This window comes from Temnothorax americanus, unplaced genomic scaffold, assembly GCF_048541705.1.
Source record: "Temnothorax americanus isolate GAGA-0224 unplaced genomic scaffold, ASM4854170v1 Scaffold125, whole genome shotgun sequence".
NCBI classification, from domain to species: domain Eukaryota; kingdom Metazoa; phylum Arthropoda; class Insecta; order Hymenoptera; family Formicidae; genus Temnothorax; species Temnothorax americanus.
In genome coordinates, this window is record NW_027509259.1 from 31246 (window position 1) to 56971 (window position 25726).

The 25726-nt window shown below is 39.0% G+C and overlaps 1 protein-coding gene across 7 annotated transcripts in view; it reads right to left on the reverse strand.

Annotated features, from left to right (window-relative positions):
* The window catches only part of LOC143893693 (GPI-anchor transamidase component PIGS-like), a 232714-nt gene that overhangs the window by 30733 nt on the left and 176255 nt on the right, over nt 1-25726 (reverse strand). For 6 of the 7 annotated variants that reach the window (XM_077399357.1, XM_077399360.1, XM_077399358.1 and 3 more), the window contains one exon: nt 2659-2877. The exons of the other annotated variant lie outside the window; for it this stretch is intronic. In XM_077399357.1, coding sequence (XP_077255483.1) covers nt 2659-2877 — 219 coding nt within the window. The remainder of the gene's footprint in view (nt 1-2658; nt 2878-25726) is intronic. 7 annotated transcript variants of the gene reach the window in all.

Sequence of the window (25726 nt, forward strand, 5' to 3'; positions counted from 1 at the left end):
AAAACGCCGCGAGACACGGGCGGAATCGTTGGAACAAGCAGGCGCGAAGGAGACTTAAGAAAATAATCCTCCGACATGAACGGGAAAACGCCGATCCTCTGCGGCTCGCCACCCCGCCGCTTCCACTAGGTCTCCCGGAGGAAGCGCCTCCGCCGCCGCGCCAATCGCCCCCTTAGTTATCGCGTGCTCCCCGATACTCCTGATTCTTCCCCCCTGCTCGAACCTTCGTATTCTCCGGTTCGCCCCGGGGAACTTCCCGATTCCCCCTCCCCCGCACCTTCCTCCCACCTAAGTCCCGAATATGAGCGATCGTATTCCCCGTTTACTCGCGAAGAGCTTTCCTTCCAAGCGGTCGCTCGGATACCTCAACCGAGAAATTTATCAAAGAGGTACCGCATTTCGCTGCCCCGCGGAGCCAGGATCGTCTGGGCGAGGACGTGGAGTCTCCGAGAACTCCGTCCTCCTCATATTCCGCGGTTTCCGAGAAACCCATTCGAGCCTATTTCCGCCAATGCACCGGTCCTTTTCCTCCTGATTGTACCCTCCTGATTTACCCTCGGTCCTTACGAGTTCGACCTGGTCGGACTCCGTTCCCTCATTGAAACCTCCGACCCCCACGAAACTTTCATTCCCGTTTATTTCCCGCAACAAGAGTTCCCCTACCTGTTCCCCATAACCCTTTTTCACCGTTCCACAGTCACCCTAGAGGAAGTGGTCGATCCCGAGGTGATAACCTTAGACTAACGGTTATAGTATAAAGTTTATTTATTTTAATTCTTATATTTTTAACTTAATTAATTTACACACATATACACCACTCTTAGTTAATTTTATGTAATCCTACATCTGATTTTGACTGTAATAATAGCGGACAGGATATCCATTAAATAGGTTTCCCCTTCAAGAATCTTGCCTAATCACCCGCGATGTAATTATATTAACAATTACAATGTAATTATATTAATAATTACAATATCTAAATATAGAAATACTTTCACACATTACTTTAAAGTACTTTTTCCATTTATAAAAATTATGTTATTAATATACTAATTTGTTTAGGAACGTCAAGTTTTTTTTACTAAAACTTAAAATTTTTAAAATTTTTTATTTTTAATTATTTCTTTAAATAAATTTTTAATTTTCTATTAATTTTGCTTCCTTACAAAGAAAGTTTTGTTTTCGTAAAATTTTTTTTTAGTTTTTAATGTCAATGTATTCAGAATGTTCTAAAACGTCAAAAATCGCATTTTCAAAAAAATTGCGCGCGCGCGCGCGTGTGTGTGTGTATGTGTGTGTGTGTGTGTGTGTGTGTGTGTGTGTGCGTGGCGTGCGTGCGTGCGTGCGTGCGTGCGTGCGTGCGTGCGTGCGTGCGTGCGTGCGTGCGTGCGTGCGTGTGGGTGTGTGTGTGGGTGTGTGTGTGTGTGTGGGTGTGTGTGTGGGTGTGTGTGTGTGTGTGTGTGTGGGTGTGGGTGTGGGTGTGGGTGTGGGTGTGGGTGTGGGTGTGGGTGTGGGTGTGGGTGTGGGTGTGGGTGTGGGTGTGGGTGTGGGTGTGGGTGTGGGTGTGGGTGTGGGTGTGGGTGTGGGTGTGGGTGTGGGTGTGGGTGTGGGTGTGGGTGTGGGTGTGGGTGTGGGTGTGGGTGTGGGTGTGGGTGTGGGTGTGGGTGTGTGTGTGTGTGTGTGTGTGTGTGTGTGTGTGATATTAGAAGCGTGTGGTAGCTTGAGACACGCATGTGGCAGCCTGGCGAAAGTTTTCATGATTATATTAGACATAGTTTCCCTATTGATATTTGAACGTATTAAACAATTTAAATATCAGTGAAAGAATAACCATCACTATATGTGAGACATTAAATAGATATGCTGTGCAAAAAGTGCAAAAGTTCATCCGGAAAGTACTTCTAAATGATAAAGATCTGTCCGTTATTGAAAGACTTCTTGACATCACACTTTATGATCCAGGATAGTTTTGAGCCGGGTAAGTATATTCTACTATGTCGAAAATTTATTACAAAACTTTAAACACGTTTTTCTCATAACTACATTTTTATACAGTTTTATAATAGATATCAGAATGTTTTTTTTTAACTTTCTTGTAATTGAATTCTCTACAAACTGAATCTAATTGTAAGTATCGTTAAAAAGAATTTTAATTCCCTGAAAAAAAATTTAAAAAGCGATTCAAAGAAATTTGATTCAATTAATAATAAAAAATTATTAGGAAGAAAAATGTTGTTTTCTACACTTTACAATTTTATGATAAGATCACTAAATCGTGGCTAATACAAAAGAAATCTTTTCTTTATTAGCCTGTATTTTTTAAATAAACTATAATGTTTTTGCAATATATTCAACATTACATTTTCTTTTTAAATATATAAATTATTACTATTGTTAAAAAGTAGGGTTGTTTATATTTATCAAGTAATTTACGGCAAATAATTTGCAACATTTTTCCCGTGTTTAAAAATCTCACCTCCTCTTTAAAAAAGGCTAAAATACTATTATACATGTTTGGGTCAGAACGCAATTATTTAATTCTTATTTAATTTTGCTAATGTGATATAAATAATATTGATTCTTTAAAATTTCCAAAGATTTTTGCGAATGATTCATATTCTGTTATAATGTAATTGTAATGGTATGATGTTCAATTACCTTCAGTTACTGTCTTGAGGTCCCAAACGATCTTTAGCTTTTCAGGGTCAGGATTAACTAAGGTGACTAGAACGTCGTATGCCAGACTGGCTGGAAATCGTCTCCTGTTTTCCTCATCTAAGCTATATATGGTAGGCTCCGCGAGTGCGTTTTTCGTCAGTGCCAATGACTTATCATGCAGAATCCATTCTGATAATACTTGTATCATTTTAGCAATGCCTGGAGACATATATTGATATAACACCGTAAAAAAACTTCAGTTTTTTTAAATAGAATTATCAAGTTCTGTTGCAAAATATATTTGTTAAAATTTAACTTAATTAGCGAGCTTAAAAGCTTGTTGCTCAAAACTTGTAGCTTTTTGATGTTAAGTTTGATTTTGACCTTAAAAAATTCTCTATAACATCATAGTTTTGAAAAATAGATTAAAGTGCGAATTGAATATAAAAAATTATTTTAATTCAATTGTAATTGCAATTCTTAAATTACATTAAAATTTTATGCAATGTGCTAAGGGTACAGATAGAGAAGTAATCTTATTCTGATTCTATATTCCGCTCTATATCTGTCTTTAAGTTTGCTTTAAATCAAAGAATACACATATGTCAAATTGTTTCTTTCAAAAGCTGGAAATACTTACAGTAAAAAAAATAAGAAAAAATGTAATGTAATGTAACAGAACATTTAAAAAACCCATAATATCTTTGGTAGCATCTCAAAAATTGTGAGGAATGATTAGTAAAGAATAATTATTATTTCTTTTTTGATTTTGAAAAAGAATTATTTGATTATTCTATTATGATTCAAATATTAAATTTATTGTTATTAGAGTTCTATTAATATAAAATTACCCAAGAAGCGCCAATAATGAATGCGCGTATAACGTGCCTTTAATTCGCGTACAATTGCATTGGCTTCAAAACCACATTATTATATATTAATTGTGTGTTCAAAATACGCGCATTCAAATGCGTAATTAATGCAAATTGAGCATTTGATATTAAATATTGCAATAAATATTTTATAAAATATTTAAATGAGTAGCTTATTCTGACTCATCATGAAACATTTTATTTAAGTTTTTTTAAATATAAATTGAATTTTAAATAAATGGTTCCACTAACTATCTTTGTTCTTATTTCTGCGTTTAAAGCATCAACGTGTAGATGCACATATAGACTCTTAGTTCCCCTATAGGGTAAGCAAGCTGGTGGAACTTTGATTGTCCATAGTGAACTCTACACACAGATAAAAGAACATTCTTATTTACAGAATATCTTTATCTATATGTGTAAATCTTAAAATGAGATTATATAAAGCGTTAAACAAAAATAAATTACTTGCATCAAAGCATTATATATAATTCAAAGAAAAATATATAAAATATATTTTTATTCTTCAAAAATAATTTTTATTAATAAAAAGCAAAAAATATTGGATAGAGAATAACAGTCTTTCAAACAAAAAATTCATATTATAACGATAAAGACAGTATAATCTTATTTTAAAATTCAATACTCTTTACATGAACACAAATAATGTTGATTTGATTTTATTATGTTACAATGAAGAAAAAGAAATACCTGCTGAAAAAGCTCGATTAAAACCATTAGAAAATCAGCCATATTTGGTTTAATAAGATTGAATTGTGTTCTTAAACCTGCATTTTCCATTAAAACATAATTACTCTCAAATCGGTTGTACTTTGTTGAACTGGAACACTTATGCCGATAGTATAAATAAGTTTCTATGGTTTTTGAATCAGATTCGATAGAAATATTCACATTCCGTCCTATATATGTTTTAATATGTCTATATATTGGTTCTGATTACGCTCAATCGTAAAATAGCAATCAAAATCTTAACAGTTTTTATTGTTTTTATTAACGTTTTTGAACCATGTTGAACCGGAATTTAAAATGTATAACTGGGAATTATCACTGTGGAACGAATATAATTCTAACCGTTTGCATCGGATTTAATGCAAATATCTCTATTCAATCCTATAGCTTTCATTAAAGTCAATTGGTTCTAGCTGAGTTTAATTATAAAATGCCATTAAAAAGGTTCTTAATAATTTTTATAGCGTTTTCGAACTATGTTAAATCAGATTTTATTATATTTGACTGAAAATTATCCCGGTCACCCATCCGAGTAGTAACTGCGCTCAACGTTGCTTGACATTGATTGGACTAGTGGGAACCCTCTGACTCTAATACTTCCTTTTTGCTTATACTCGTATATAACACATATTTATAGTATTCAAAAATCTTGTAATAATATTAGTCTAAGCGATGGGGAGTTTTAGACGGAAGTCAGGGAAGTGTTAAAACTGTAGATTTTTGTGACCCTAAAAACATATTAAATTTGCCTCGACATTTTTCCGCCGGTGCCGTCATCTTGAAATAAAGACGCAGAAAACCGTTTTTTGCGAAAATTCCGTTTCCACTTAAAAAAGCAAAAGTATCTCATACAAAGTTGTAAAGCAAAATTTCCTATAACACTTTTTTCTCAGATATATAGTTTACGAGTTATAGCAGAGGAAAGCAGAGAGCTTTTTTGCAATTTGTGAAAATAATGGATTTTCTCTGGATTTGAGAAAGATTAATTATTATCGTTATTATATTATTATTATATTATTTTATATGTAAGTACGTATAATATATCATTAGTATAATATATTATGTATACATATACACACACATACACACACATATATACATAGGTCCATACTTTAGGTCTATTTTAAATTAGTTCAATTATTTTTCACGAAGATACGTAATCAAATGACGTAAAATCACTTAAATTGGTTTTACGCCATTTAATTACGTATCTTCGTAAAAAGTGATCGCAGAGTGATGTTTAAAAAAACATTTTAAAGCTTAGATTCTCAGTTTTTGATTGCTTTTAGGCACGTTCTTCTGCGAAGATTGTACTACAAATGGTGCTAATTTAAAACAGACCTTGCAAAATTGCAAAAAAATTTCAACTTTGATGGCCTGTACGGGGAGAACAAAATTTTTTTTCGCAAATTTTATTGACTATCGTAAAGGTAAACATTTCCTCTTTAAAATATTTTTTTAAACATTGCTCTGCGATTATTTTTTACAAAGATACGTAATTAAAGACGTAAAACCACTTAAATTGGTTACGTCATCTGAGCTCAATTATAGAATAATTTTATCTGAAAGTAAATGAATATCGGCAAGCATAAGCCAGGTAAAATATTCTTTAGAATACCATTCTATTCAAGTCAACATTCAGGTACGCGAAGGATCTGCCGTCCCCTCTGTCCTCTCTCCTCTACCCTCGTGTACGTGTGTGTGTACGTGTGTGCGTATGCGCGTGCGCGTGCGCGTGTGTGCATATAATATAATATAGTAATGATATATTCCAAGCCAATCAGCTCCAAATCCGAACTAGCAAGGACGACTGAGACAGACAATTCTGAACGTAGGATCCGAAGATTTACCAGACATTAACAAGTCAGAACTAGAAGCAGCGTTGAAACAACAACTAAAAAACAACAGAGCACCAGGGGAAGACCGGATAACAGTCGAGATGCTTAAGGTTGGAGGGGATAGAAAAAGCACTCCTGGTACTGCTTAACAGATGTCTGGAAGAAGGCAGGATTCCTGACTCGTGGCAAAACGCAGAGGTCATTTTGCTCTTTAAGAAGGGCGACTGCACGAATATGGAAAATTACAGACCTATTAGTCTACTCTCAATCCTTTATAAGCTGTTGTCCAAAATAATAACGAATCGCTTAAGCCAGAAGCTCGATTTCTACCAACCCATAGAACAAGCAGGATTCAGAAGGGGGTACAGCACGAATGACCATATACAAACAGTACACACACTTATAGAAAAATGCACCGAGTACAATATCCCACTGCATATGGCCTTCATAGACTACCATAAAGCCTTCGACTCAATTGAGACATGGGCAGTGCTCGAAGCAATGGATAAAGCACGAGTTGACTCATGATAGTCTAACTTGATCAAATTCATATACGAGCATGCCACCCTGCACGTTAAAATGGAAGAAGCTTGGACTACAGGTAGAATCCCTATCCGGAGGGGTGTGAGACAGGGCAATACAATTTCACCAAAACTTTTCACCTTGGCGCTGGAGGATGTGCTCGGGAGGCTAACATGGGATCAAAAAGCATCAATATTGATGGAAAACATTTAAACCATCTCCGTTTCGCGGATGACATTATCATATTCAGCAGCGATGCAGACGAGCTCGCAACAATGATACAAGAACTCAGGGAAGCTTCCCAAGCAGTCGGCCTGAGAATGAACCTCCAGAAGACAAAAATCATGAGCCCTACCAATATACTAGTTAGCATCGATAACCACACTCTCGAGATGGTTGAAGAATACGTGTATCTAGGGCACAAGATCAAGCTAGGAAAAAATAACCAGACAGCTGAGATCACTAGAAGGATCGGCTTGGCGTGGGCAGCATTCGACAGACTAAGCTACATCCTCCGAGAACTAAAAATCCCAATCAACCTCAAACGGAAAGTTTATGATACGTGCATATTACCAGTTGCGACATATGAACTCGAAACAATCACTCTTACAGCGAACAGCGTAAACCGACTACAAATCTGTCAGAGGGCAATGGAGCGAGCAATGCTGAAAATCAACCTGAGGGATAGAATCCGAAACGAAGAGATAAGGAGAAGAACAGGAGTTGCCGACGTTGTTGAACGAGCAAGTAGACAAAAGTGGCAATGGGCGGGACATGTTGCGAGAAGCAACACCAAATGGACCAAGGCCCTGATGCAATGGAGACCAAGAGAGTCCAAAAGAAGCGTTGGCCGACCACAGACGAGATGGCGAGATGACATCCAACGCCACGCAAGAAAGAGGTGGATGCAAACAGCACAGGAGAGGAAGACATGGAAGGAAATGGAAGAGGCCTATGTCCAGGAGTGGATGAAAACAGGCTAGAGAAGAAGAAGAAGAATGATATATTATACGTATATACATATATAAAGATATAATAGTATAATAACAATAATAATCAATAATCTTTCCAGGGAAAATCCAGCATTTTTACAAATTGTAAAAAAGCTCCCCGTTTTCCTCTGCTATAACTTAAACTATTTATCTGAGAAAAAAGTATTTGAAACAAAAGTTGTAGGAAATTTTGCTTTAAATTTAAGTGGAAACGGAATATTCGCAAACAACCGGTTTTCTCGTCATTATTTCAAGATGACGGCGCCGGCAGAAAAATGTCAAGGTTGCTAATTTAATATGTTTTTAGGGGACACAAAAATCTACAGATTCACCAATTTTTAACACTTCCTGACTTAATAAACAGAATGATAAATTTATTTTGCCAGTGAATAGAATAACAATTAAAGTAATTTAAATCGACCGTAACTGGCAATATATAACGTCTTTACCGACATGAACATTGAAAAACTGTGAGCCAACTTGGTTTGTCGGATTCACACAGCACATTTTCAGATCATCATCGAGACACTATTAATTTCGACCATAGGTTTTGGTCAGTTGATGTAATTTATAAATTCAATAGTTTAAATTTTTTATTGCGAAAAAATATTACCCCAGCCAGGGTTTGAACCTGGAACCTCCCGTATACCGTGCGGGTGTTGTGCCAATTCGACCACTGGGGCTGTGGTAATATTTATCGCAATAACAACTATAAGATGGAGAACCGATGCTTCAGTCGACGGTGTATAATAAACAGAATGATAAATTTATTTTGCTAGTGAATAGAATAACAATTAAAGTAATTTAAATCGACCGTAACTGGCAATATATAACGTCTTTACCGACATGAACATTGAAAAACTGTGAGCCAACTTGGTTTGTCGGATTCACACAGCACATTTTCAGATCATCATCGAGACATTATTAATTTCGACCATAGGTTTTGGTCAGTTGATGTAATTTCTAAATTCAATAGTTTAAATTTTTTATTGCGATAAATATTACCACAGCCCCAGTGGTCGAATTGGCACGACACCCGCACGGTATACGGGAGGTTTCAGGTTCAAACCCTGGCTGGGGTAATATTTTTTCGCAATAAAAAATTTAAACTATTGAATTTATAAATTACATCAACTGACCAAAACCTATGGTCGAAATTAATAGTGTCTCGATGATGATCTGAAAATGTGCTGTGTGAATCCGACAAACCAAGTTGGCTCACAGTTTTTCAATGTTCATGTCGGTAAAGACGTTATATATTGCCAGTTACGGTCGATTTAAATTACTTTAACTTCCTGACTTAAATTTTATGTAGACTTTTTTTTTCTCCCTGTCGTATGGACTATACAATATTAACTGGCAAATATTAAAAACAATGTAACACAAATTTTGATATATGTACATTGTTGGAAAACGCCTTAATATCGGTGTCTCTATCTTATTATTGTTTAGTGTGCTATTGCGATAAATATTACCACATATCTCGGTGGTCGAATTGGTACGACGCTCTACACGGCATGAGGGAGGTTCCAGGTTCGAACCCTGGCTGAGGTAATATTTTTTGCAATAAATTTAATAATTTAATTTAATTTAAATTAATTTAAAAATAAAATGCTTATATATATTTTTTTTTGTGACGTGACGATTCGCCGCGCGTGGCAGCGCCCCGCCACCGTCATAAGGCGCGTGTTCGCGCCCTCGGGCGAGCCAGGAGAGTGACCGCAAAATCTCCATAGGGCCTACCGAAACTTTAGAATGCGTATCATTTATTTATTTATAGGCGCGTATTAATAAATGAGACGATATATGCAGCAATCACATGGTCCGTTTATTACGTTCACAATGTTCGCTCCGTTTACACAGTTTACGCCGTTTACTCCTTTTTATAATATCTTGCCTACTCCACTTATATATACGCCTCAACAGTATCCGACTCGACAGTTCCTCGCCAGTACTCGGATTAATTAATATTGGCAGCCCGATCTCGGTCCCTCGGATCGCGGACTATCTGCACGGAATATCATCTCACACTGTCACCTTACTCTAAATCGGATCCTGTCGCGTCAATCTCATTCGACAGGTGGAGCCATATATCACGAATCGGCGCCTATAATACATCTATCTATAATACATCAATTTGGCGCCTACAGCTACGGCCATTCTGACCTTTTAGTTCGTCTTCGAACTATGTTCAATAATTTATTAATAAATACGCTCATGTCTATCTAAGAGATACTCGTTGTGTTATCTGTTTCCCTACATTCGTCAATTATCTTGATTACAATGTATTTACTTCTAGTCATCGCTTACATTCTCAGGATTAATACCCGTTTCGTTTACTTTTATCCACGGCTTTATTTTGTCCGACGAAAGAATTGTATTCATTGAATCGTAAACGGACCCTCGAGAATTAACAAAACGGGAAGAAAAGAGGCTATAAGGGTCAAACGCGGTTCTTCTTGCGTAATGTCTCATTTATTCAACTTCTTGGATATAACTTCAAACGTTTCGGCTCATTTTCGAGCCATCCTCAGCGATAACAATGGTTAGCCCACGATCTCCAAACTAAATAGCAAGCTCGTCGACTCGTGTTATTTGTACCAAATGATCCTTATCTGTAAGATTTTGATGTATAAAATCAAAACTTAATTAACACGAGACAGTGATTAACTTACCAAATGGCCAAAGAGAACGTGGGAATTAATAAATAATCGAAGTGACTTGTCGGTAGCATCGACATTTTAAAAACAAAGGACGGAATAAAAACATTTAACGTAACGCAGTCAGAACTCGAATGTATACATAGATAGTTGTGTCGATGATAAAAGTATTATTGTGACAAATTCAAAATACCAATGAGAGCACGAGAGCTCGACGCGTCATAACAATTGTACAGCCAATAAGGACATCAATCGTAGGCACGGTTTACAATTTATTTAAAATAGTCATGTATGCGTGATGTAGAAAATCGGTGTCATTTTGCAAATTAATACTATTTTCCTGTAGTTTTATGTGAATCATTTCAGAAATTAGTCTTCTGGATAAATATTTCTTTTTGTCTAGAATTTCCACATTCTCCCAGTCAAAATCGTGATCTAGATTCTGCCTGTGTTCAGTGACGACAGATTGTGTCGAGGTAATTCTATTAATGTGGCTCCGATGTTCAGAAATTCGGGTTTTTAATTGCCTTTTAGTTTGGCCTACGTATGACGCGTCACATTCTCTACAGGAAATTTTGTAAACCACATTTTTATTCGATTGAGCTGGGAGGACATCCTTTTGTACTTTAATAAATTTTTTAAGTTTGTTTAGGCTGAAGAAAGACAATCTGACATTAAGATCCCCGACAACTCTTGTAAAATCATCGGAGATCCCCTCAACGTATGGAACAGTGAACCATTTACGCCGTTCTTCTTCGCAAATGGTTAGAGATTCATCCTGTCTGCGAGTGCGTATGTTAAGTAACGCTTTAATTCTCATGTTGATAGTATCAAAAATAAATGTCAAAGGATAGTCGTTCTTCAGGAGAGTATCAATTATAAACTTAACGTTCTTACAATGATATTTAGAGTGGGAAAGTAAGAAGGCCCTATCAACCATGTCCATAATCGTGCCTCTTTTTTGTGAGATCGGGTGCTGCGACAAAAAATTAAGATACCTGCCTGAAAAAGTAGGTTTGTGAAACCAGTCAAAATCTAAAATGTTCTCATTCTTAATAATAGTCAAGTCTAAAAAATTAAGTCTATCGCCACCAACTTCCATAGTAAATTGAAGTCTCGGATGGTAAGCATTAAATAATTGTAAAATGTTGTCAAGAAAATAAAAAGGTACTGCAAAGGCTATATCATCTACGTATCTAAAATAAAAAGGTATAGCGAAAGTGAGTTGTTGCAACACCCAGATCTCCAGATCTTCCATAATTTATCTCACTCGACGCATTTCCCAAAATATTCCTATATATATATGCAATAGATTTTTTAGAATGCAAGGAATAGGTTTGAGATATTTCTCACAAAGGAGAAATATTAACCTTGATAAAAAATTGCAGTGGTTGTTTCAGAAACAGAACCTGACTAAAATTATCGCTATACCTTTTTATTTTAGATACGTAGATGATATAGCCTTTGCAGTACCTTTTTATTTTCTTGACAACATTTTACAATTATTTAATGCTTACCATCCGAGACTTCAATTTACTATGGAAGTTGGTGGCGATAGACTTAATTTTTTAGACTTGACTATTATTAAGAATAAGAACATTTTAGATTTTGACTGGTTTCACAAACCTACTTTTTCAGGCAGGTAACTTAATTTTTTGTCGCAGCACCCGATCTCACAAAAAAGAGGCACGATTATGGGCATGGTTGATAGGGCCTTCTTACTTTCCCACTCTAAATATCATTGTAAGAACGTTAAGTTTATAATTGATACTCTCCTGAAGAACGACTATCCTTTGACATTTATTTTTGATACTATCAACATGAGAATTAAAGCGTTACTTAACATACGCACTCGCAGACAGGATGAATCTCTAACCATTTGCGAAGAAGAACGGCGTAAATGGTTCACTGTTCCATACGTTGAGGGGATCTCCGATGATTTTACAAGAGTTGTCGGGGATCTTAATGTCAGATTGTCTTTCTTCAGCCTAAACAAACTTAAAAAATTTATTAAAGTACAAAAGGATGTCCTCCCAGCTCAATCGAATAAAAATGTGGTTTACAAAATTTCCTGTAGAGAATGTGACGCGTCATACGTAGGCCAAACTAAAAGGCAATTAAAAACCCGAATTTCTGAACATCGGAGCCACATTAATAGAATTACCTCGACACAATCTGTCGTCACTGAACACAGGCAGAATCTAGATCACGATTTTGACTGGGAGAATGTGGAAATTCTAGACAAAAAGAAATATTTATCCAGAAGACTAATTTCTGAAATGATTCACATAAAACTACAGGAAAATAGTATTAATTTGCAAAATGACACCGATTTTCTACATCACGCATACATGACTATTTTAAATAAATTGTAAACCGTGCCTACGATTGATGTCCTTATTGGCTGTACAATTGTTATGACGCGTCGAGCTCTCGTGCTCTCATTGGTATTTTGAATTTGTCACAATAATACTTTTATCATCGACACAACTATCTATGTATACATTCGAGTTCTGACTGCGTTACGTTAAATGTTTTTATTCCGTCCTTTGTTTTTAAAATGTCGATGCTACCGACAAGTCACTTCGATTATTTATTAATTCCCACGTTCTCTTTGGCCATTTGGTAAGTTAATCACTGTCTCGTGTTAATTAAGTTTTGATTTTATACATCAAAATCTTACAGATAAGGATCATTTGGTACAAATAACACGAGTCGACGAGCTTGCTATTTAGTTTGGAGATCGTGGGCTAACCATTGTTATCGCTGAGGATGGCTCGAAAATGAGCCAAAACGTTTGAAGTTATATCCAAGAAGATGAATAAATGAGACATTACGCAAGAAGAACCGCGTTTGACCCTTATAGCCTCTTTTCTTCCCGTTTTGTTGTATTCATTGATTTTGATGTGAGATTATACCCCGTTATGTCCGTCACTACAAATCTATTTTTATTAAGAACTGCCTTAATTTGATACGGACCTTTATACTGTAACGGCCTGACTTTATCGAACGCGGACTAGCTTGCGGGATCGAGAGTTCGATGAAAGGCCCAGAGACAGTAATCAATTTATAGTACACACGTATTAGTTATTTTATTTAGCTCAGAATCCGGGGTTACACGTAGATCGTAGGGGGACGCGGTATATTAAAAGCGGTCATGCATGTGCGCCGGGCGTGATATGTACGCAGCAGAGTATTGCAACGCGGTATATGACAAGCGGTAGTGCATGTGCACTTGGCGCGATATGCACGCGAATAGAATATTGCCACGCGGTATATTACAAGCGGTAGTGCGGATGCACTCGGGAGGTATACTGGACGCGGGTTTTACAGAAATAGCGCCACGCGGTATATTACAAACGGTAGTGCATGTGCACTCGGGAGGTATACCGAACGCGGTTTTTGAAGTGAAACTTCTTTAGGCACGGTAGTGAGCTCGATTCGCGACACGAAAAAGTGTAACGGAAGTGAAACTTTTTTGGTACGGTAGTAAGTTCGATTGTGCGACACAAAAAGTGCAACGAAAATTTGACCAATAGGCGTACGGCGTTGGCGAGACGGTTCTTCTTCTGGCACGGTAGTAAGTTCGATTATGCGACACAAAAAGTGTAACGAAAATTCGACCAATAGGCGTACGAAATGAAACTTCTTTGGTACGGTAGTAAGTTCGATTGTGCGACACGAAAAGTGCAACGAAAATTTGACCAATAAGCATACGGCGTTGGCGAGACGGTTCTTCTTCTGGCACGGTAGTAAGTTCGATCATGCGACACGAAAAGTGTAACAAAAATTCGACCAATAATAGGCGTATACGAAATGAAACTTTTTTGGTACGGTCGTTAGTTCGATTGTGCGACACGAAAAAACGTCACGAAATATCACAAAAATTCGACCAACAGGCGTACAAAGTGAAACTTCTTTTGGATCGGTAGGTAAATTCGATTTTGCGACTCGAAAACGCGTCACGAAAATTCGATCAGGTACTGGTGAGACGGATATAGTGAGAACTGCGTGTAACACTATATTTTCGAGTTGCGGGCGGCTTGGAGTGACTAATTCCGTTGCATTGTTTTTGTATTAATTTCAGAAAAGTTATAGCAAAGCCTTGCTTTCATAAGTTTCACTTCTAACGCGCGTGGCGACCACGCGTTCATTTTCGTGTTTTACAGAGGTAGCGCAACGCGGTATGTTACAAACGGTAGTGCATGTGCACTCGGGAGGTATACTGAGTGTGGGGGTTACCGAAATAGCGCAACGCGTATTTTACAAACGGTAGTGCATGTGCACTTGGGAGGTATACTGAGCGCGGATTTTACAGCGAATCGAACTCAGCGCGGGACATTAATAACGCGATAATTTACAGCGGTAGGGCATGGGCCCTCGGGCGGTGTATGAATAAGGGTCGAGACCGTGGGCGGGAGCGCGATATGTCCAGAATTGCGGAGTCCCGGGGTTACGGTCGTGAGAACCCTCGCTACGAGGCCGAGCACGCTCGACCTCGCGGTGCCGTAGCCGGGAGTGAATGCGATGGAGTTTCGGAGACACTCTGAGAACACTCAGTAGAGGCTCACACCCTGAACCTCGTTTTGCGCGTCGCCTAGGATATGGAAGGTAGGCTTGGGTAGGCTTCGCCAGGAGCAGCGGAAAGCTATAGCGTAGACGAAGTGTCTTTTCGTCGAGCGCGCCGGCTTTTTATATCGCTCGGCGCGGTGAGCTTGGCAGGAGGGAGGCCGATCGTCAGGCGATAACGTGGTGGTGGGAGCGGCGCGATCCCGTGTGCTCGCTTCGGCGCTCGTCGGCGTCGTGCGGGAAGGCACCGGTGCGGCGGATTTCCCGCGCACACGGTGCGTTTCGAAAGATTAAAAATTGTGGGCGCACAATGTGCAAGGTGTGAAATGGTACAGCCACTTTCTCGACGATTTCCAACTCTCCCTCGGGTTTTCCTCCAGTCAACGAAAAACTCAAACACTTAACGCAGTTTTCGATATATTGTTTAACACGCAATTTAAAACATGGAAACCAATAGTGATCCATAAGGCCGTGTATCGTTTTATCTATACCGACGTGTCCCATTTCATCATGATAGATGCGTATGACATTATTAATCATATTTTCAGGAACAACGAATAAGTTCTTATCCATATTCTTACGAAAAACCAAGCCTTCCATCAGCACGAAATACTTATGCTCCCTGGTTTCCAGTTCTTCCGCTATTTCTTTGATTTTAGGGTCAGTCAACTGTTTGTACATTAACTCGTCCTCCATCGAGATGATATTTACATTCGCGATAAAACGACTTAGGCAATCTACGTGCGCCATTTTACCCGATGCCCTATGTATTAACTCGAATTTATAATTTTGTAGAATTAAACTCCACCGCGCTATCCTCGGATTTATATTGATCTTCTTCATAGCTAATACCAACGAATTGCAATCAGTTACGATTTGGAAGTTAACACCTTGGAAATACACGTGGAAACGCTCGACAGCTCTAACAACGGTCAATGTCTCCAGTTCATAACTGTGGTAATTCTTTTCGACGTCCGTGGTAGCACGACTGAAATACGCTATCCTTTAAATCCAATTTTGTGAAAACTCGTTTACCTTCTAAGCCATCAATTTGGTCTTGTACGCTGGGGAATGGATATTTTTGTTGAAATATCCTTTGATTTAATGGTCTTAAATCTACGCACATACGTTTTTTTCCGTTTCTGCAAGTTACTAATAGCACGCGTGAACAATAAGGTGAGATACTAGTTTTAATTATACCACGCTCTAATAAGTCATCCACGATTTTTTGAAGCTCACTTTTTTCGTTGACGGACATGCGTCTCGGAGCATATCTAAATAATGAATGGTCTTTTAAATGTACTTGGATTTTATCATCAGTTTCTATTCTATCGATTTTCATACTATCTACCTCCGCAAAAGTCTCCAATAAATCGCGTTGATCGCTTAAACTCAGATCTTTATCTAAACTTTCAACAATAATGTCGCGAGATTCTCTATTTTCAACTATGTTTATAGACAACAGATCCTGCGCAAACTGCTGAGGTCGTCAACAAGTTCAAACGCAAAATTGCCTTTATGATATGTTAATTTTAGACCAGAATTATTAATAAACTCTCGCTCGATAATAACGTCGTAGCGCATTGTTTTGTCGTCAACTACTAAAAGAGTAATGTCGAACCATGTATATCCTTTATGCTATCAAGCGTAATCTGATCGTATACTTTACCAAAAATTAATATAAGCGACTCGTTGATTCCTTTATAATCACTTTCTTTTTTAACCCTGAGCAACTCGCGATTACCAAATAATTTCTCATATACCGATTTTTTAATTAAATTAACCGGACTACCCGTATCAATCAATGCGCGAATGGCTATTCTATCGTTACATGCTCTACGAATTACAATACATGGCCTCGCTCCGGATTCCACCCCGATCTGCAAGACGTCCCTCGGCTGCGACGGAGTCGTCGACGACGAAGTAGACAGGTGCGCCGCTCGTTTCTCCTCCAAATGATTTAACGTGGCTGCTCGGCTGTCTTTTCTCCTCGGGCAACATTGCTCATGTGCCCTGTTTGTCCACACCTGAAACAGGTTGCCACGGCGAATCGACAATCCTTTGACAAATGACCGGGCTTCTTGCAAGTGAAACATCTTATTTTCGACGATGTACTCTGGCCGCGTATTTGGGCGGCTCCCCTCTCTTCATAATAACGTTGTCCTCTGTGATTCGACGCACGTGATCGATGAAATCGGGAACGTTATCGATCGACGTATTCAATACGAGTCTCCGCACGCCGAAATCCTTTACACCGTCAGCCAAGAGCTCAATTTTCTCCTTTTCTGACAGCGCCAATAACTGCATGAGATTTAATTTTGCCTCAGCATAGTCGTTGAACTTCTCGACGTGAGATTTCCAGACGCGGGCGCTAATTCGCGCTAACGTTGCGGCATAGGACTCTTTTTGCTCGAAATACCGCCTCAATTAGAATTGGAATTCTTCCCAGGTCGACACTGATTCGAGCGGCTGTCGATTGTACCAATTCAAAGCGCGCTCCTTTAATTGACTCACGGAAGCAAGCAATAAGACCTCATTGCCAAATTGGTATGTCCGCGCGATATTGACGATTCTCTCCAGCCATCTTAGTACGTTTTCGTCTTCCTTACCCGAGAAAATTGGAATCAGTTTCTCAACACACTTCACGCTTTGCCATATATTTGAGATGCTCCATTTATGTTTCGCATCAAAATGCTTGCGTCGTCAGAATCCCGGCGGGTCAAGCTCACCGGTGGGGACAAAGATGTCCGTCGCAAAGCCCGCATCACTGTTTCCACCACCTGTTCAATATTCGGGATCGTGTTAGCATTCGCACAGTTCCGAGGAATCTACTCCAGAAAACGGAGTCGAGGTAAATGACTGTTCATCTGTCATTTCATGTCTTTCTATAATCGCCACATTATTCAGGGGTAGGGGAGGGGCACATTATTCCTTTCTTTCAAAAGATCTTCGGAGTTCGCCTATGGCCATCCTACTCGTTCGTAATGATTCACAACGGTGTCAAAAATGTTTGCACGTGATCCCTTCGTGTCGAGCTTTAAGCGCGCTGCGTGCGCCTGCAGATCATTGATCGATAACGCCTCTATCGTTTCCCGGTTCATCCTATTGACGTCAATAATAAAGAGATCCTTGATCACCGATTATCGTATCCAGGATCGAAACGCTTTGCGGGTTGGAAACACCAGGCTACCAATCAATAACACAGGTGGCACTCCGAATTTTGGTTACTCGCACTCCTGCTAATTCATCGACTCCGAAAGTTCGAGAACATTCCTCACCGCGAACGCACTTCCGGTTCTAGCACCTTCTTAGATGATTAATATCGATATTAATCCTGATACGTAATAGTCCGAAAAACAACTCGATTATATGTTCTTTTAACAACGCCGATTCATCCCACTTCTGATAAACTGTAGGCGCGTATTAATAAATATAGACGGTATATGCAGCAATCACATGGTCCGTTTATTACGTTCACAATGTTCGCTCCGTTTACACAGTTTACGTCGTTTACTCCGTTTTATAATATCTTGCCTACTCCACTTATGTATACGTCTCAACAGTATCCGACTCGACAGTCCCTCGCAAGTACTCGGATTAATTAATATCGGCAGCCCGATCTCGGTCCCTCGAATCGCGGACTATCTGCACGGAATATCATCTCACACTGTCGCCTTACTCTAAATCGGATCCTGTTGCGTCAATCTCATTCGACAGGTGGAGTCATATATCACGAATCGGCGCCTATAAAGGTGCGTGTCCACCTGCGAGTAAGAACTCTCGAGAGCAAAAAGAGAGAAAGAGAAAGAGACTCTCGAGAGTATCTCTCTCTCTCTCTTTCTTTTTGCTCTCGAGAGTTCTTACTCTCAGGTGGAGACGCACCATAATACATCTACCTATAATACATCAATTTGGCGCCTACACATTTTATTTTATTTTGTATTGTATGAAAATGTGGCACCTCGCCGAGGCACCGTGCTTCGGGACCAGGATTGCGGAAGCCAACGACGGGGGCGAGACCCACGGCAAGGGACGGAGCGGCGCGAGGCCGATAGGGTCATGATAGGGCCTTTCTCCCCCGAGGAGGCGAGAGCTACCTTTAAGCCAACCCCAGGATATCCAAGCGGACCCGGGCCGCCTGGCCAGCGTTCCCTCGGTTCGACCTTCGGACGAGGGGAGTCGAGCCCAAACACGCTAATCGGATGGAAAAATCTACGGCGCCAAGGATCTGGGAGCGCAAAGGACCCCCGCAGTATACCTGCGACAGCGCGCGCGTGATCCGCGACGCGCTCAGCCCCGATTGGTCGCATCGCCTGATTACCGCGCAACCTCCAGGGAGGGGAGCGCGCTTTCGATTTCACATCGAGCGGATTACCGCTCGATCTCTCCTGGTTCGCCCGCCAACTCGAGTAGACGTCTTGTAATACAATTCCGTCGAGAAAGTTCTCGCGTATTATCGAGAATCCGGATTCCGAGCGAATGAATCATCCCCGGATTTCGCCCGGGAATCAGCGGGACCGGTGAGATTGCCCTCCACAGTAATTGGTGTGTGAAAAGCCACGGTGAATCCGCGAGTGCCGCGTTTCTCCCGCCCCGACCTGCCGTCCTCGGATATCGTATACGCGTAGCGGTTTTCGGGTTGGCAGTGTTGCAAATCGTCGGACGCGATGTACGCCGGACGCGGCGGAAACATATTGGTGTTGGCGGTCGGTGGCGGACACGAGGAACCTCGCGACGACATATCCGTGCGCTGCTAGGATCGGCCTCCTGGGGGTCGCGACCGCGGGGTCGCGAGATCGTGGATATCACGGCATCTGGTCGTAGATAGAGTTTCGCGCATTTAAAATCTTCGCCTGGTAATAAGCGTCAGCAATCTCCTCTCGGAGTTCGCGTCGGCGTTCCCTTATCGCGCGTCGCCTGAGAGTGGCCCTGCAGGGTACCTGCCTGCGCGCTGCGTAGAGACTAGCGCTGCGTTGTCATTCGTGATTTGTGCGAGACGATTATTGTTCATCGCGTGAATATAGAATCGTTGTCTTCGTCTTTGTATTATTCGTGATAAGGGTGTCGCGAGAGATTATCGCGTCGACGTTACCTGCGAACGTCGTGAGCGAACGACCAACGCCCTAAGTGCGTCGCATTTCTTGCGAGCAAGCTCAGGCGCGCCCGGTGAGGCGTCGCCCCGTAAATTCGGTTGTGAATACTTGTCGATTCCCTCTCGCGATGCAAATTAATTATTCGCGATACCAATTAGTTACTTGGCGTATTAATGATAAGTTAGATTTAAGTTGTTTCCGCGATAAATCTGTTCGTCGACCACTATAGCATAATATTGCCGTTATTTCGGTTTCGGATATCGCTTAAATTCAAGCTTTTTTCGCCTATTGTTGATTGAATATCTAGCGATTTGTGTGGAATTATTTTGTGTCCGTTCAACGAATCCGCGCCGCCCTGCCTCTACCCTGCCTCTCTGCCGTTAGGTCGAGCTGGCCCCTCGTGCAACAGGCTTTAGTTCTCGCGATTTCGCGCTAAAGTTATCGAGAATTTAGTGGACGCGAGGGCATCGCGTCTGGCGCCCAACGGATTTACTTGAGAGCTGCCTGACTCGCGCGAGGGATTATCCCAAGAAACCTATCACCCGACTCTCCTAGCGTTCCTTTGCTCCAGCCGAGAAAAAGCCGTGACAATATACAGGGTGCCCCAGAATTCTTGGTACTTTTCTCATATTTAGATAGAGCGAGCCAAACTGAGTCGAAAAGTTATGTACCATTTTGCAATTTTCGCAATAGTTGACGAGTTATTAATGATTAAAAATTGACGTATCAGCCCGCCCTCCGCCAAATCCAAGCGCGCGGCGAGATGCGGCCGCCCCGCGGTTGGCGCGCGGGCAGTTGTTTACTACAAGCGGCGATGATTACGCACGAGCGGCGCGTAACGCCGGGCCCCTGTCCTAAGCGCGATGATATAGTTTCTCGCCTTTTTTAAATAGAAATAAAATTTTCTAACAACATAGAAATTTTTTTTGTGCGTACGTATGTACATATGTGTGCACATGCATACACAGGAAAATATCAATTCTACTGCTTAAAAAAGTGATTACTCAATTTACCTTTTTTTTTTTAGTAAGTAACGGTTGTCTTTAAGCAAGAATATTTTCTTGATAATAGTCTTAAAATGTACAAATTTTAGAAAGAGTCTTTATTATGTACTTGAAAGAAGAATTTATACTCCTTCAAAGAACATAATAAAATTTTATCAAAAAGAAAAGTCAAAATAATAAATAAATAATACGAGGACCCTCGAGATTAAAATAGGAGAAAGCTATGAGGGTCAGACGCAGATCACAGTGCGTAATATCAGAAATAAGTGATTTATTCGTCGTTTTGATACATTACATCGATCCGTACGTTTCGGCTCAGTTTTGAGCCATCTTCAGCGGTAGTTACAGAAATTAAGTTACACGTTCTCCGTATCATATGGTGAGTTTACTGATTCAAAGTATCAGAAACATAGACCAATTAATCCATATCTGTAAATTTGTTCAATTAATGTTGAGATATTAAAAAGATTCCTTAGGAAACTCACCATTCGGTCTGAAAAACGTGGAATACAGAGCCATGTATACATAGTGAATACTCTCTGCGAGAAGACTTGACGATCTTTATCGACACGACACATGCACAGCAATGATATGAAAGGTCTTGCAAGAAGAGGCATGTCGTAGGTCAACACACCGGCGAGGATTATAACAAAGCACGATTTGACACCGTCTCAAAATGACACGGATTTTTTGCAACATGCATATGTCACGGTTTTGAGCAAATTGTAATCCATGCTCATGAACTCTGGTCGTTGGCAAATCGGGGTTTTACTATGGTACATGCAATATTGTGACGGTGTCAAATCGTGCTTTGTTATAATCCTCGCCGGTGTGTTGACCTACGACATGCCTCTTCTTGCAAGACTTTTCATATTATTGTGTGTCGTGTCGACAAGATCGTCAAGTCTTCTCGCAGAGAGTAGATATTCATTATGTACGCATGGCTCTGTATTCCATGTTTTTCAGACCGAATGGTGAGTTTCCTAAGGGATCTTTTTAATATCTCAACATTAATTAAACAAATTTACAGATATGGATCAATTGGTCTATGTTTCTGATACTTTGAATCAGTAAACTCACCATATGGTACGGAGAACGTGTAACTTAATTTCTGTAACTACCGCTGAAGATGGCTCAAAACTGAGCCGAAATGTACGGATCGAAGTAATGTATCAAAACGACGAATAAATCACTTATTTCTGATATTACGCACTGTGATCTGCGTCTGACCCTCATAGCCTTCTCCTATTTTAATCTCGAGGGTCCTCGTATTATTTTATTTATTATTTTGACTTTTCTTTGATAAAATTTTATTATGTTCTTTGAAGGAGTATAAATTCTTCTTTCGAGTACATAATAAAAACTCTTTCTAAAATTTGTACATTTTAAGACTATTATCAAGAAAATATTCTTGCTTAAGGACAACCGTTACTTACTAAAAAAAAAGGTAAATTGAGTAATCGCTTTTTTAAGCAGTAGAATTGATATTTTCCTGTGTATGCATGTGCACACATATGTACATACGTACGCACAAAAAAAATTTCTATGTTGTTAGAAAATTTTATTTCTATTTAAAAAAGGCGAGAAACTATCATCGCGCTTAGGACAGGGGCCCGGCGTTACGCGCCGCTCGTGCGTAATCATCGCCGCTTGTAGTAAACAAGCCCGCGCGCCGACCGCGGGGCGGCCGCATCTCGCCGCGCGCTTGGATTTGGCGGAGGGCGGGCTAATACGTCAATTTTTAATCATTAATAACTCGTCAACTATTGCGAAAATTGCAAAATGGTACATGAATTTTTGACTCAGTTTGGCTCGCTCTATCTAAATATGAGAAAAGTGCCAAGAATTCTGGGGCACCTTGTATATATATATATATATATATATATATATATATATATATATATATATATATATATATATATATATATATATATATATATATAGTGTATATATATATATATATATATATATATATATATATATATATATATATGGGTAATAAAGTATCCATTAACTAACTAACATACCCGCAAAAGAGAACATGACCACACACTATGCAGAGTTTATATATAGTGTGTGGTCATGTTCTCTTTTGCGGGTATGTTAGTTAGTTAATGGATACTTTATTATCCACAAGGGGTCTAAAAGGGCGTTTTGTAGGGACGTACCCAACCCTGTACAATTTCCTCATCCTATTCCGTCCTGGCTCTTGCCCTGCTGAAAATGACCGATTAAATCCGATTGGTTCCGTATTAAATTTGGTGAAATTGAATCGGAATGAATGCATTTTCAATCCGGTTAATCGGATGCCCGATTGGAAGTGAATCGGTTCTAATAACAAATCAATTGGGAATCGTTTTTAATTCGGCATTTCCGGATTGATCTGAATCCGTCGTTATCAGTTTCAATCGTATTAATGCACATCCATTTTAATCGGATGAATAAAGTGAGCACATGAATCGTGTTGAATCCGCATCAATCGTAAAATTTTAATACAACTCCGAAATCGGATTTAATGCGATATTTCCGGATTCATCTGAATCCGACTTAATCGGTTTCAATCGTATTAATGCCAATCCATTTTAATCAGGTGAATAAAGTGACCACATGAATCGTATTAAATCCGCATCAATCGTAAAATTTTAATACAACACCGAAATCGGATTTAATGCGATATTTCCGGATTTATCTGAATCCGACTGAATCGGTTTCAATCGTATTAATCCTAATCCATTTTAATCGGGTAAATAAAATGACCACATGAATCGTATTGAATCCGCATCAATCGTGAAATTTTAATACAACACCGGAATCGGATTTAATGCGATATTTCCGGATTCATCTGAATTCTGCTCAATCGGTTTTAATCGTATCTGCGCTTAATCCATTTAAATTGGGGAAAATAGCTATGTGAATCGGATTAAATCCGCTTTAATCATTAAAATTGTATATAACACATAATTTTTACGTAATAGAGTTTTTACTACAGGATTTTCTTTTAATAAAATCATGAGTACTATATTTGCAAAACTGTAAAATGTTTTTATTTAACCCTTCGAGAACACACAGGGTCAATTTAACTCTTCTTTCTTTTTTTTTGCCAGAAAAAAACATTTAAAAATATTAAACATAAAAAAATAAAAATTTTTTTGTAAAAAACTTTTTTTTTTTTTTAAAGAACACTGTTAATCTGACTTTACACACATTTTGATCGTCCACCATTTTAAATTAACGAGTGCGATCAGCTTGAAAAAATTCCCAGATGTACTTGGAACATTGTTAAATCAATTGATATAAATAAAAAGTGCCGTTGAAATTATTTACATATTTTAAAAAATTTAAAAAGAAAACAAATTTTTTAAAATTCTTTTTGAATTTTTTAAAATATGTAAATAATTCCAATAACACTTTTTATTTATATCAATTGATTTAACAATGTTCCAAGTACATCTGGGAATTTTTTCAAGCTAATCGCACTCGTCAATTTAAAATGGTGGACGATCAAAGTGTGTATGTAGAGTCAGATTGACCCAGAGTGTTCTCCGTGAATAAAAAAAAAGGTGTTTTCTCAAAGGGTTAAATAAATACTGCACATTGTAATAAATTTGTGGTACAAAGAATGGAATTACAATAAAGTAGTAAATAATCCTGTTTATATATCCGGAATTCACGGATTCTATCAGTTTGAATCGGTCAGTCAATCCGTTTAAAATAAGTCGTTTTATTTTCGACCCAACTGGCCAATTGAAACCAAATTGCACAACGTTTCGACCGAATTCCGGTCCTTATCAAGTGCTTTAGATTACACCGATCCGCATAACAAATTTACATGCATCTTTGACGTGGTGTCCTGACAACGTCAAGACAAACGCAAAACTAAACAAAAGACAAAATAATACATTTAACAATAAAAAACTATACAAAATCGTCATAATATCGCGCTGGTCAAAAACAATAAATTAATTAACACTGTAAAAATCAGTTAAAAACTTACAATTCTTATGCGTTCCAAAACAAACGGTGAGATCAAAACGTCACAAGCCATATCGAGGCACAACGTCCGAACAGTAAGACAGTCAAAGCGAAATAAAATTGTCAACCGTAATCCGCGGATAGCAAAAGGTGCTCTGGTGGGAAAAACGAGCAGAACCAAATATACAGGGCCGACTAAGTAATACCAATGACACGGTTATAAATAGATGGCAGGCTCTCAGTATCGTTTTGTAAATTGATTGTGCAATCATGTTTTTTAATGAAAAACATTTCCGATATTTCTCTTTTTTTGAAATGTTTTTTTTTTGTATAAAATTTTTGGATGCTGCCACTTAAAATCATGATTGTGTGCAAGACGGTGTTTGCTCACAACCGAATGATTATCTACATTTTTCTTGATATCACATCGATGTTCTTTGATGCGTGTTTCTAAATGCCTTTTTGTCTGGCCAATATATACTGCATCACAATTTGCACAATCAATTTTATAAACTAACTCTGTCTGGCTGAGATTCGGCAACCCGTCCTTGCCCTTTCTAATGACACAGTCTAATCTCTTCGGGATGGTGTGAAGAACTCTAAAGTTCATGTCTCGCATTGTACGGCTAACATTCTCGCTAAGACCCTTTATGTAAGGTACAGTAATGCACCTTCGAGGATCTTGGGCCACTTCGTTACTGACAGGATCATTGTTGTTACGATTTCGCAATTCACCAAGTCGGACATTGACATATTTATCAACAATTTTCTTCGGGTAACAATTATTAATAAGGAT